The sequence below is a fragment of the Siphateles boraxobius genome, unplaced genomic scaffold (assembly GCF_051911475.1).
Source record: "Siphateles boraxobius isolate OS27281-9 unplaced genomic scaffold, OSU_SipBor_1 12, whole genome shotgun sequence".
Taxonomy (NCBI): Eukaryota; Metazoa; Chordata; class Actinopteri; order Cypriniformes; family Leuciscidae; genus Siphateles; species Siphateles boraxobius.
Window position 1 is genome coordinate 11,462,095 of NW_027508722.1, and position 14,721 is coordinate 11,476,815.

General features: G+C 43.3%; 1 protein-coding gene across 1 annotated transcript in view; it reads left to right on the forward strand.

The window, feature by feature from the left end:
- Positions 1-14,321, forward strand: part of ddc (dopa decarboxylase) — a 38,475-nt gene extending 24,154 nt beyond the window's left edge. The window contains exons 12-14 of the mRNA XM_077208083.1: positions 601-699; positions 1,889-1,990; positions 12,299-14,321. Coding sequence (XP_077064198.1) covers positions 601-699; positions 1,889-1,990; positions 12,299-12,499 — 402 coding nt within the window. The 3' untranslated portion in view covers positions 12,500-14,321. The remainder of the gene's footprint in view (positions 1-600; positions 700-1,888; positions 1,991-12,298) is intronic.
- The last annotated feature ends 400 nt before the right edge of the window (positions 14,322-14,721 follow it).

Here is a 14,721-nt window from a genome sequence, read left to right on the forward strand (position 1 = left end):
ATACACAAACATGACATAACAATGAGCGTTTGTTACAGTATTTATTAATCTTTGTTAATTCATGAAAATACAGTATTTCATTGTTTGTTCATATTAGTCCACAGTAACTAATGTTAACAAATACAACTTTTGATTTCAATAACGTATTAGTAAATGTAGAAATAACATTGATTAATACATTATGTAAGTATTGTTCATTATTAGTTCATGTTAAATAATGAAACCTTATTGTTAAGTGTTATCAAAATATTTAGCAAATTGTAATTCATTAACATTTTTAATGCATGATTTAAATTTTTATTTGCTTTCTAATTTTATTGCTGTTAATGTAATATACTTTTTAAACAATGTAAAAATTTTGGTCTAGGAAAAAAACCCGTTGAGAACCATATCTAAGAACTATAAGAACCAATTTAAATGCCAATTAACGGTATAATTTCTCTACGTGTATTTAAGTATAGGTGATAAGACGAGAGCAGTAAAAACTTTTGTATAAGTAGAAGTGTATGTGCACTGGTTTGTATCTGTGTGACTCACGTGTACTTCATGTATTTATGTGTGCACAGTTCATATGTCATATCTCATCTCATCTCCCTTCAGCACTGGCAAATTCCATTGGGACGTAGGTTCCGCTCTCTCAAGTTGTGGTTTGTGTTCCGCATGTACGGACTCAAAGGTCTCCAAGCCTACATCCGCAAGGTAACTGCCTTTAATCCATGCTGTCAATCAAATTAGCCCTGCCAATCACATCTTATTTGGCTCCACAGCCGATTTGGAATGACGCAAATCAGTGCACTCTATTTGTTTTTGAAAGACATTATGTTTTCGGTTCTGCGGATGTACAGGAATATATACAGAATATGTATAGCAAGTCTCTTCCAGGTGCTATATTTTTTGAGAAATATAGTGCATGCATTTTAAACTCTATGTATTCTTATTCTTGTTAGCTTACTACTAACTTGTAAGTTACACTTTTAGAAGAAAAGATTCGATATAGAACCATAAAGAGTTCTGTCAGGTGCATATACATAGAAGCATTTAGGGGTTCCAGAGCCCATCATGGGATCGTTTTATGGATTTACTTTTAATTAACTTGTTTTTTAATTCATTCATGCAATAAGTAGTTTGTTTACATCAAAAGAAAAAAAAAATGAAAAACCCCTTAATATCACAAGTGGAATGATAGTGAAGCGAGGATTCAAGTGCAGGAATGAAGGATCCTTAATTAAATGGTCAAATAAAAATACAAACAAAACTACCCCGAGGGGGGAAAACAAGACAGGCATCTCAAACTTTGGCAGGAAAAGCAGAAACACAAGGATACATAAAAGTGATAAACCAGGACAGGACTGCAAACACAGGGAGAATAAAAAGGGAAGCAAACAAAAGAAGGTAAAGAGGGAGGACAGGTGGGCAAATTAATCAATAATCAAGTAACAAGATGGGACGGCTAGACAATCAACAGGAGAGGACATGCCTCAAGGAAACACATGACAATCCATGTGCTCACAGCAGACCGGACTATAACACAAGCACATGACAAACCGGGAGTGTCAGAGCTCTTTCACCAAACCAAGATATAAACTAGACAGAAGTGACAGAACCCTGACAATCCTTATACAATCCTTTTAAAAATTTCGGTAGCACTTTATTTTACAATCCAGTTTAATATAGGACAATTTGTTCTAATGATTAGGACGCGATCATTCACTTTTTCATATTTTGGTTGTTTATTTTAATCTACAGACTGCCCTCTGCTGGTATGATTGAAAGAGTATTTCACTCAAAAAATTATGAAAATTCTGCTATTCTGCATTTACGTTTTGTTTTCTGTTCTACCTGTCGATCTGTCTATCATGTCTAAAATGCTTTGTTCGTCTTGTACCAGCATGTAGGGTTGGCCAAAGAGTTTGAGTCTTTGGTGAGAGCTGATCAACGCTTTGAGATCTCAGCTGACGTTGTGCTGGGCCTCGTCTGCTTTAGACTCAAGGTCAGAGAAAACACTCTCTCTACAGAAACACAAAAGATCTCTTCTTGTTGTTATAATAGATTGACGCTTGGAGGTGGTTAACTATGGAAAATTGCAGTATGAATTATTTTAATTTCCGAATTTGTGCAAAGAGAGCAACACAAATTACACAAAATGATGTTGTTACAAAGAGTAATGTAAAAAAAAAAAGTATATATATATATATATATATATATATATATATATATTGTCTCTGCTACCACAAACCATTTCACCCGAATAAACTTACTAATGTGTTAATTCGCATTTTAGATGTAAACTTGCATTCAATTATTTACACTTTATTTAGGCAAAGGTAAATATTATATATATATATATATATATATATATATATACATATATGTTGTGTTATTTAAATATGACTGATATATTATAGTTTTTGTTAGAATTTTTAATTGGAATTTTAGTTAAAGTTTTAGTAATTTTGCTGTTTTTTTTCTTCATTTTTACTATTTTTATTTGTGTTTTTATTTAAATATGTTGGTAACACTTGGCAAAAAGCTTCCATTTGTTAACAGTGGATATAATTTGTTAATCATTTCTTCATTTACTAATACATTATTAAAGGCAAAATCTGCATCTGTTCATTTTAATTAATGTAACTAAGCTTACATGAACTAACAATGAACAGTTTTTTTATTGAATAACATTAACAGAGGTTAATAAATGCTGTAACAAATGGGTTACTTGATGTTAGTTAATTCATTAACTAATGTTAACTAATTGAACCTTATTGCAAAGTGTTACCAATATGTTACAAGATGTAATACCTATATAGTTTTTATTAAGTTTTAGTTTTTAGATTTAGCTATTTTAGTACTTCAACTTAAACTAAACGAAATTGAAAAATGTTGCCTTGGCATAAATACAATTATTTATTTATATATTTGGTTTTCTGTTGTTTTTTGGGTGTTTTTTTTTTTACATTCTACATCCTTTCAATCTTGGATAGAGTGGCTCTTATGAAATCTTGAGCAGTCCTTTGACTAATTCCTACCCTTGGATGAATGATAGTTTTCGTTCTTTTAAACAGATTTGTCTTAAAACTGAGCGCTTGTGAAAATCTACTCGCTTATTTCCCTATCAGCATTTAAAATAACTTTTAATGGATTTCAATAGTTAAGGATGCCAGAATTTAATACTTCTCCAATCTTATATCTAGTAGACGCAATCAAATACATTATGTTTGACACCATCAATAACATTATCTCTCCTCCATCACCTGCTGTTCAAATCTTTTCAATTGATGAGTACAACAGTTTACTTTACTTTTTTTTGTGGGTAAGATAAACAATATATGAGATAGCATTGCTCCTTATCCTTCCCTTCCAATACCTTGTACAGTATATACAGGCTAACAACCCTGTAGAATTGTTTTATGTTATTGGAGAAAATCTCCCCAAACTGGTTTGCTCTATAAAAATATCTTGATATAGCACCAACTGCTTTGTTTAAAAAATCTTATTGAAACCATTGGTCCGTGTGTGCTTTATATAGCCTAATTAAAAACTCTTTGGCATCTGATTATGTTCCAATTTATTTTAAAAAAGCTGTTGTTCAACCACTTCTCAAGAAAACTAAAATCTTGATAAATTTTTTGCCCCAAAATTATAGACCTATTTCTAAGTTCTCTTACGTGAGGTTCTCTCGTATTGCGTAAGTTTAGCTTACGCTACGGGAAAGATTCATCTTCTCGAGATACTGAAGCCAAAAAATTATCCTTAATTTTGTATTCCTTGTCAACGCAGTGCAGCAGCTAGCAGACCTAGAGCAGGCCATCTCGCGTGCTCATTGGCTGCCCTGTGGGCAACTGCTGCAGCCTACCAGTGAGCCCGGCGTGACGTCACGCCCAATGAAGGGCGCCCGCGCCTTCATAGCGTCACAGCCCGCCAGAATGGGCGTGGCTTAGCGTATAACACTAGGGGCTGTAGGCTGAATTCCCTGATTTTCGTCTCTTCAGCGAGCTCTTCGCATCGCTGGATCTGAGAGAAGCCACCGCCGCCGTCGAACAGCGGACAGCCAGCTTAGGAGAGCGCTGAGGAAGCCGGCCGTCTTCGCCACCTTCAGCCATCCGTGCGAGCTACGCTATCCGGCGACGTATCCTTTACCTTGCTAAAACCTATTCTAAAACCTATTCTAAAAGAGCAGCGAGTGTCTTTTTTAAGACGCCTCGCAATTCCAGCTGTGAAGCGCTTCCGCTGTCGACCCTGCGGGCTCGACCGAAGCCTTCAACACCCCCCGCCTCTCCTCACCGACGCGCAGCTGCCGCTCTCGAGCCTCACTGCCGTCGCATCTGAGAATGAGGCCGAGGGACACGTACGAGCACGCGGCTAGCTCTCTTTACGTTACAAGAGAGCCACCCCGCCCTCGTGTCCCCGTTCGCGCGTCATGAAGAGCCCTCTCGAGCTCTCTGCATGACCCGGACGGGCATCATCTGTGTTACATGTAGGTCCCGTGCCCACTACTCGTGCGCGCGCCCTCGTACAAACACTGTTCCAGTTCTGCTCGACCACCGAGCACGCGGCTATCTCTCTTTACGTTACAAGGGAGCTACCCCGCCCTCGCGTCCCCGTTCGCGCGTCATGCAGAGCCCTCTCGAGCTCTCTGCATGACCCGGACGGGCTTGCGCGCCGCCGTCGAAATGTCTCGCCATGTCAGTCCCCTTAGATAAGGCTACTGCAGTGGTGTATTTGGCAGCCAACGAGCCGGTAATGCAACCCGCTCGCCTGCACACATCCGCCGTTCTCGCGGTGACCCAGAGAAATCTCAAGTGAGTATAATGTCAGATTAAGAATGTAAGTTACGTGCCCGCGCACGAGCGCTCACGCTTACTAACAGACACATCGCCTCCGAAAAGACGTGCGTGTTTAAGTTTATTCCCTGTCAGTCCCCTTCAAACAGGCTACTGCAGTGGTTCAATTAGCAGCCAACGAGCCGGTTTGTTGACCCTCTCGCCTGCACACAAACGCCGTTTTCATGGCGACCCAGAAAAATCTCAAAAAGAGTAAAATGTCTGGTCCGGCTCATGCCGTCGGTGTTGTAAGTGTAATGAAAGTGCCCACGCCCCAGTGTTCACCACTACACATAAGCACTCCGAACCTCGCAGAGCACACTCTCATGAAGCGCAGAAAAGCCGCTCGAGTGTTGAATGTAAGAAATGTGTCCACAAGTCTGTGCCCACTATCTGCCCACTCTGTTACACGATCAAGAAAGAAGGTTATGAATGTAAGTCTCGTGCCCGCCAGAGTGCGTTCACGCTTGCTAACACATACCTCCCCCCGGGCTCCGCCCGCGCGTTTAAGTGTTATCACAAAACGCAAGGCATTAATAAAACGCTCCCCATCCATTATGATCGGGGCGTCAAATACACTTGTAAGTCTAGTGCCCGCGCTCACGCTTACAGGAAGCTTTTCCGCCCGGAGCGCTGCTCGCGCGTCAAAGAGTGAAAAAAGAATGTTCCCCATTCCTTATGATTGGGACATCTCACATAAATCAGCCGGTCTCGTCTTTCAGCGAGCAGCCATTGCCCAGAACCGAGAGCGCGCGCGCCGCGCTTTCGGCTCCGGGTCAGTTTCACAAAAGAAAGCAGGTTATGGATGTAAGTCTCGTGCCCGCCAGAGTGCGTTCATTTTTGCTAACACAAACCTCCCCCCGGGCTCGGCCCGCGCGTTTTAAGTGTTATCACAAAACGCAGGGCATTAATAAAACGCTCCCCATCCATTATGATCGGGGCGTCAAATACACTTGTAAGTCTCGTGCCCGCGCACACGCGCTCACGCTTACAGGAATCTTTTCAGCCCGGAGCGCTGCTCGCGCGTCAAAAAGTAAAAAAAAAAAAAAAAAAAAAAAAAAAAAAATGTTCCCCATCCCTTGTGATTGGGACATCTCATATAAATCAGCCGGTCTTGGCTTTCAGTGAGCAGCCATTGCCCAGAACCGAGAGCGCGTGCGCGCCGCGTTTTCGGCTCCGGGTCAGTTTCACAAAAGAAAGCAGGTTATGAATGTAAGTCTCGTGCCCGCCTGAGTGCGTTCACGCTTGCTAACACTAACCTGCCCCCGGGCTCCGCCCGCGCGTTTTAAGTGTTATCACAAAACGCAGGGCATTAATAAAACGCTCCCCATCCATTATGATCGGGGCGTCAAATACACTTGTAAGTCTCGTGCCCGCGCACACGCGCTCACGCTTACAGGAAGCTTTTCAGCCCGGAGCGCTGCTCGCGCGTCAAAAAGTAAAAAAAAAAATAAAATAAAAAAAAAAGAATGTTCCCCATCCCTTATGATTGGGACATCTCATATAAATCAGCCGGTCTTGGCTTTCAGCGAGCAGCCATTGCCCAGAACCGAGAGCGCGTGCGCGCTGCGTTTTCGGCTCCGGGTCAGTTTCACAAAAGAAAGCAGGTTATGAATGTAAGTCTCGTGCCCGCCTGAGTGCGTTCACGCTTGCTAACACTAACCTGCCCCCGGGCTCCGCCCGCGCGTTTAAGTGTTATCACAAAACGCAGGGCATTAATAAAACGCTCCCCATCCATTATGATCGGGGCATCAAATACACTTGTAAGTCTCGTGCCCGCGCACACGCGCTCACGCTTACAGGAAGCTTTCCCGCCCGGAGCGCTGCTCGCGCGTCAAAAAAATTACAAAAGACTGTTCCCCATCCCTTATGATTGGGACATCTCACATAAATCAGCCGGTTTCGGCTTTTCAGCGAGCAGCCATTGCCCAGAATCCGGTTCAGTTTCACAAGCCCGCAAATGGCGGCGGCCTGAACCCGGAGGCCATTCGCCCCCTAGCGGCTCACATAGCTGCGTGGGAAACTATCCCAGGGATTTCAGAATGGGTGTTGAGCACAATAAAGCAGGGCTATACACTTCAATTCATTCGTCGTCCCCTGCGCTTTCAAGCCCGGACCGCGACGATAGTGAATGCGGAAGTAGCACACCTACTTCACGCAGAAATAGCAAAGCTGCTGTGCAAAGGGGCTATAGAAACGGTACCGCCTACTCTGAGCGAGTCAGGCTTTTACAGCCGATATTTTCTCGTACCCAAGAAGGACGGAGCCTTCAGACCTATCCTAGATCTGAGACATTTCAACTAAGTGCTTGCGAAAAGACCGTTCAAAATGCTTACGACCAGGAAAATCCTCGCGCACGTTCGCCCGAGGGACTGGTTTATTTCTCTAGATCTGAAGGATGCCTATTTTCAGATTCAGATAGTACCCCTTCACAGGCAATTTTTGAGATTCGCCTTCGACGGTCAGGTATATCATTACACCGTCCTGCCGTTCGGCCTGTCCCTGGCACCCTGTACATTTACAAAGTGCATAGACGCGGCGCTCGCCCCCCTGAGAAGTCAGGGGCTGCGAATAATGAACTATCTGGACGATTGGCTGATATTGGCACAGTCAGAGACAGAACTGCTATCTCACAGAACAGTGCTTCTCAGTCATCTGGAAAGCTTGGGTCTCACGGTCAACTGGACCAAGAGCTCATTACTGCCCAGCCAGTCAATTTCCTTTTTAGGAATAGCACTGGACTCGGTGACCATGACGGCTCGTTTATCGACACAGCGCGCGCGCGCCGTGTTCACCACCTAGCCGCATCTTTCCAGAAGGGCACAGCTTTCTCCCTTTGAAAACATTTCAAAGGATGTTGGGCTGTATGGCATCAGCTGCAGCGGTGCTCCAGCTGGGCCTACTGCGCATGCGCCCGCTCCAACGCTGGTTGAATGTTCCGCCGGGTGTCTGGCGGCCAGAAAATCAGAGTGACTCAGGCCTGCATAGCAGCTCTGCAGCCCTGGTTAGTGGCCGACTGGTACCAGCAGGGAGTAATGATGGGAACCATCTCTTATCGTAAAGTCATCTCGACAGACGCGTCCAACTCGGGTTGGGGCGCACTGTTCGAGGGCAGACCGGCCTTTGGCCAGTGGTCAGACCAGGAGAAGGGTTTTCACATAAACTGTCTGGAAATGATAGCGGTCGAGAACGCGCTGAAGTGCTTCCTCCCGTTCATACAGGACCAGCATGTTCTTGTCCGCTCGGACAACATGTCTGTGGTATCCTATGTAAACCGTCAGGGCGGTGTCAGATCCAGAAATCTCTGCAATCTGACGGAACGCCTCCTTATTTGGTCTCAGATGCACCTGCGCTCGCTGAGGGCGGCGCATGTGCCTGGCCATTTGAACGACGGCCCAGACAAACTGTCCAGGGACAATGTTCCCCCAGGGGAATGGTCCCTGCACCCCAAACGGTCCAGAAACTGTGGTGCCTATTCGGCAGAGCGGAAGTCGACCTATTTGCGTCAAAAGACAACGCTCAATGCCCGACGGTCTGTTCGAAGGACGAGGACGCGCTGGCCCAGGTTTGGCCCAGCCTCCCGCTATATGCTTTCCCTCCGGTCTCTCTGTTGCCACAGGTGATCAAGAGAATCAGGGAAACGCGCCACTCGGTGCTCCTCATAGCCCCGCGTTGGGAGAATCAGATTTGGTTCCCGGAACTAGCAGGGCTGTCACATACAGCTCCGTGGCCGAATCCGGTGAGGGCAGATCTCCTCTCTCAGGCTCGCGGCACGATCTGGCATCCCAATCCAGAGCGCTGGTCTCTGCATGCATGGTTGATCAACGGGTACTCGTTGCTCTGCCAGAAGGAGTGATATACACGATCACGCAGTCTAGAGCCCCTTCCACGAGAAGGCTCTACGCGTCTAAATGGTCGGTTTTCTCTGGATGGTGCACCGACAGAGGTCTGGACCCGCGGACATGCGGGGTGGCGCATCTGCTCACCTTCCTACAAGAGCTGTTGGATAAGGGAAGGTCCCCATCCACGCTCAATGTATACGTGGCGGCCGTGGCAGCGTTCGCAGAATCGACGCACGGCCAGTCATTGGGAAGACACGAGTTGGCCATCCGCTTCCTTAGAGGAGCTAGAAGGATGTATCTGCCGCGCCCCCCGTCGGTTCCCATGTGGGATCTTTCATTGGTCCTCGAGGCCCTGAAAGCTTTTCCATTTGAACCACTAGACACCGTGGGGTTGAAATATCTATCACTGAAAACCGTCTTTCTGACTGCACTGTCGTCAGTAAAACGTGTAGGGGGACCTGCATGTGCTGTCTGTCAGCGCGTCGTGTCTTGAGTTCGGACCGAAATGACTCTAAAGTCATCCTCAGACCTAGACATGGCTATGTCCCTAAAGTGATGGGCACTCCATTCAGAGCGCGAGTTATTTCGTTGTCAGCTCTCCCAGCATCTGACAGCGAAGGTGATGTGAATCTCCTCTGCCCTGTCAGAGCGCTGAGGTTTTACATTACGCGCTCCGCCTCCTTCAGGCGTTCGGAACAGCTTTTTGTTTCGTTTGGTGGGCGCACCAAGGGTCTCGCCTCCTCGAAACAGAGCTTGTCCAGATGGATAGTAGACGCTATAGCGGCCGCTTACGCGTCAAAAGGTCTGCAATGCCCTCTGGGCATCAGGGCTCATTCCACGAGAGGCGTGGCCTCTTCGTGGGCATGGTCCAGTGGAATTTCTATCCATGACATATGTGTAGCGGCGGGCTGGAGCTCCCCGTCTACCTTTGTCAGGTTTTATAACCTAGAAGTTCCTGCCTTGCAGGCTAAACTGTTGTCAGTCTGAAGGAGAGGTGTTTTCTGCCCAGATCTCCTGCTCAGATCACTCTCACTTGACTCAGCTCTCCTGGTTGAGCTGCACTAAGTAGGGTATGTGCCATGTGCCTATACAGACCGGCGCGCTGCTCTGTATTCCCTATGTGTGCTTATGTACAAGTGATGGCCCACGTGGCTGGCCACCTTATTTTTTCCACTTATGGGGTTCCCCTGAAAGCTCGGGGTCTCATGTGGATGCTTGGCGCGCACGGCGTTGACAAAGTGTTCCCGTAGCGTAAGCTAAACTTACGCAATACGAGAGAACCTCTCGTAAGAGAACGATACTCGGTTACTAACGTAACCTCGGTTCTCTCTAGAGAGGGAACGAGTATTGCGTAACCGGCCGTGCTCGCGCCACGAGCGACTTCTCTTCAGTCGACGAAAACCAGGGAAGTCAGCCTACAGCCCCTAGTGTTATACGCTAAGCCACGCCCATTCTGGCGGGCTGTGACGCTATGAAGGCGCGGGCGCCCTTCATTGGGCGTGACGTCACGCCGGGCTCACTGGTAGGCTGCAGCAGTTGCCTGCAGGGCAGCCAATGAGCACGCGAGATGGCCTGCTCTAGGTCTGCTAGCTGCTGCACTGCGTTGACAAGGAATACAAAATTAAGGATCATTTTTTGGCTTCAGTATCTCGAGAAGATGAATCTTTCCCGTAGCGTAAGCTAAACTTACGCAATACTCGTTCCCTCTCTAGAGAGAACCGAGGTTACGTTAGTAACCGAGTATCGTTATCTTTTATGGCCAAGGTCCTGGAAAAAGTTGTTGCTAATCAACTTTGATCATTATAATGTGTTTGACAAATTTCGATCTGGTTTCCATTGGTTGCATTCTACTGAAACTGCTCTCCATAGATTTTAAAATGATTCGTTAATGCAAGGTGATGCATTTACGAATTGATGCATTTATGAATTTACAAAAAAATATATTCTCATGAAGGTAAAATAATGCCATAAAGAATCACATGTGTAGGGTAAGATTTGTGAAAGTGTAGGCTGCATAAGATTGCAAGCTTAAATGAAATTTGCATGTGCAAGAGAAGATTTGTAAGGGTGTAAATCGCCTTTCAAGTGTAAGAAAAAAATATTTGCAGCATGTTACTGTTATTTGTAACTGTAATGCATTTATTGTGAAACTGCAGCTTAGAAACTAGCAGAATAGGATCTGTATTCTTCTGACTTCCATTTTTCCACGCTTCCACTTTTGGCAAGTTTTTTTTTTTTTTCGCACAAATACGGGCAAAAGCACTGCGAGCCTTTGAACAGCAATTTGCAACCGAAAACAACAGAGTCAGGAACTGCTAAACAGATTGATCACGTAAAATCAACCTTTGTGTTAAAAAATAAACTGTTGATTTTAAAAAATAAAATGTCTAAAGGACCTGTTGTGTACATGCGGCAAAAAGTTCCCGAAATAGCCCGTTTTGTACAGTTGCGTCTTTCTTTTACCTGCGCTTACAGTTTTGGCACAATTCTCTCACTCATTGAGTTTTGCAAGCGTGAAGAGGAGGGCGGGTCCACCTTCTTCATGCAGCCAATGAGCTTCTCGTTTTACTCTTATCTGAATGGTTCAGTAAACATGCCAGTCTCTAGAACACATCTTTATCTTCATTTGGCAAGTTCTTTTTTCTGCTCCTGCTGGTGTTTTCCCAAAGGTGATGGAAAGTATTGGCCTTTTATCTAAGGCTATGTTTACACGGAAACGATCTGAAGAGAAAACGCAAAAGCGGCGTTGCGTTATCACTTTTTATTCTGCGTTTAGACGAGCGTTATCGGGGGGAAATCCGCGTGCATATGGTGACGCAAAAGTGTGTGAAATTCGATGTAGTATGCACTCCAGGCGGCTAGGTGGCAATGTGAAGCACTGCCACACAACAACACCAATATTTGAGAATATTTTGTACAACTGCTGAAAAGACTCTTGTAAGTTTATCAGAGCTGCTAGGGCAACTTGAAGGTCCGACGTATGGAAATAATCCGACATGTTGATTGTTATTTTCCTGTACTGGCGCATGCCTGCGACGTAAACGCGTACGTAAACGTAAACGAGTGCCACAGTGAGCAGATTTGCGTTTCTACCATTTAGACGTGGCGGTGGAGCGTTTTTAAGATTTCCACTCTGGAGGGTGGTTTCACTTTTTTGCGTTTTTAAGCCCCCAAAACGCCGTCACCGTGTAAACGAAAGGCACATCCGATAAAATATTTTTACGTTTTCACCCGAAATCGTTCTCGTGTAAACAGGGCCTTATTCTGTTTAACCTACCCTTCGTAATGTAAGTGTCAAAAATCTTTTTGAGGATAAAAAAAAAGGAGTGAATGGATTTTTAAAAGAGACATTTATATGCAAACACCACATAAAAGTGAATTTTGCATCCGGTGACACCTTTTAGGGTCTGTGGACACTTTTAAAAAGCGGCGAAAGCCCACTTCTTTAAACTCGCTATCATCTAAATTGTTCTCTATTACTCTGATTATCTGTTTTTAATGTCTGCAAGTCTTATTTTGATTTCTGATGTAAAGCAATTTGTGAAGTTTTGCTCTAGAAAGGTACTATAGAAATAAAAAATTCTTATTTACTGTACTTACTAACTTACTTACTGAGCTGTGTATTAAACATTTCAGGGCTCCAATGAATTGAATGAAACTCTGTTGAAGAGGATCAACAGTGCACGAAAGATCCATCTGGTTCCATGCCAACTGGCAGGCAAGTTCGTCCTGCGTTTTGCCGTGTGTGCCCGAACTACTGAGTCACGGCATGTTCAGGAGGCTTGGTGCCACATCTGCCACCTGGCATCAGAGCTGCTTCATGAACTGCCCCACTGACTATGGGGGGCATCACATGTTAAGTCAAAAAGGGTGATCTGTGCCACACCTGCTATCCACACTGTCTTACTTTAACTCTACTGCTGCGAATTGTGCATAAATGTGTGTGTGCATTGTCAAAATGTGCATATGTGTGTACATGTTTGTCACAAAGATGTTCACCAAAAGTGCAGCGTGTCTGTCTTTTGTGAGCTGGATCATATGTGTTGTCTGCTAAAAGCAACGTTGTTTTTTTCAACACACACACACACACACACACACACACACACACACACACACACACACACACACACACACACACACACACACACACACACACAAAAAAAAAATATATAGTACAGTTCTGGCCAAAAATTATACTTGTTTTTAAATGACCTTACAAGTTTGATTAAATGATCAAATTATTTTCAAGGTACACTATGTAGGTTTTGGCCCTTTGGCTTTTAAAAAAAAATTGCATGCATTTTCCAGGAGAACATTGTTTTGGTTGTGCTTCGGCTCATGACTGTGTGGATGAATATGGTTATCCTACTGGTCATAAAACATTCACTACAAGGCTTAAGCGATATAACCAGTTTAGTTGGAAAGGATCTCAACCTGAGTTGCTGAAGACGTTACTCTAGCTATATCCATTAATAGACACGGTACTTTCTTAAAAATAAATTCCAGCACAACACTACAAAAACCATAATGAATTGACCCTTCACAATAGATAATGCTTTACAATTAACCCTGTTAGAGAGCTACATATGGTGATTTATCTTGTTAAGAAAATACCTTATTAACTTGTTGAGTACTAAATACGTATACGAGATAAAACATCTCCGCGCCGCTTTTTACACATTTCAAATCCCAGTTATCAGCATCTCCGAAAAGCCAAGCCAATGTTGATGTCAATCTTTGTCATTGGATATGACAAATAACCTATGCCACTCTTACAACATGGGCGCGTCAAAGTTGCCAGAGCAACTTTTCTGTATTTATGGATATAAGACACGCACGGGTGAGTGACGCATGTATGCAATTTCCAGCGAAAACCACCCCGACAGGTTCAAAATATAAACACTTATAATAGGCTCATCAAAGTGAATCAGGGTAAGACAAAAACATTTTTTGGAAGAAGGATTGATGATGTATTGACTTATTTAAAATGTGTTAATTTTGAAAAAAAAAAATTTTTACATAGTGTACCTTTTGAATAAGCAAATAAAAATAAAAGATAAAACTAAACATGGTTAAGCTTTTTATCTGAGAAAATTATTTGGCAAAAAAAAAAAAATCTACAGCAACAGGTTTGATTTTACTATGCAAAAAAAAAATGCATTGAAAAACAAAAAAGCTCACAGGAAAAAGCACTGACTACAACAAGATCAGTTATTAATATTTATTAAAATTTCTTTGTATGACAGCCTGTCCAAAAAAATATGTCAGCACAAGTTGGCATGTTTCATTGCTTTATCACAAATAAACTATTGACTCCAATCACAACTACTTAATATGATTACAAAATCGTTAAATAAATACGATTATACGATACGAACTAGAGTATGGAGCAAGTTTTCAGACTGCTTTTACCAGAGCATTGGCCTTTATGGTTTCTGCTTTGCTCACTATTTGCATTTTCAAAAATCTAAATCAAATATTAAGCCTTATCTCTTTCCTTTCTTTTTCTAAAAGCATTGTGCTTGACTCAGCACAGCTTCTGTGACGCAATACCTCACCAACCTTCTTTGACACAGTTGTGCCCAAAAAAATGTGACTGGTACATATTAAATAGTAGTGTATATGTATTAACATACACAATAAAGTGGATTTCTCCCAAGATGTTGCGTTTGAATTGTATATTGCTACATTCTTCAGAGATGCTAAGGTTTATATAATGATGCTAGGTTTGAATCTGTTAATTCACTATGAAGCACTCATAATCTTGTTCACTCCAAGAAGACGGGTTTCTGGAGTGCAGATGATTTTTTCTCATATGCTGTATATCTATACATTCTATATTACTATACAATAATACAAAACAAATACAAAGCCTTCATAGACAATAAATACTAGACTTCTACATCCTAAGATTTTAAATGTTTAAAATATAATTTAGTTATATTAAAAATAGGGTTGGGAATATTTAAGGCTGGAAACTTTCTATGGGAATTAACGGGAATATGTGGGAATTAACAGGAAATAATTGGAATAAACTGGGAATTTGCAAATTTCCAGTG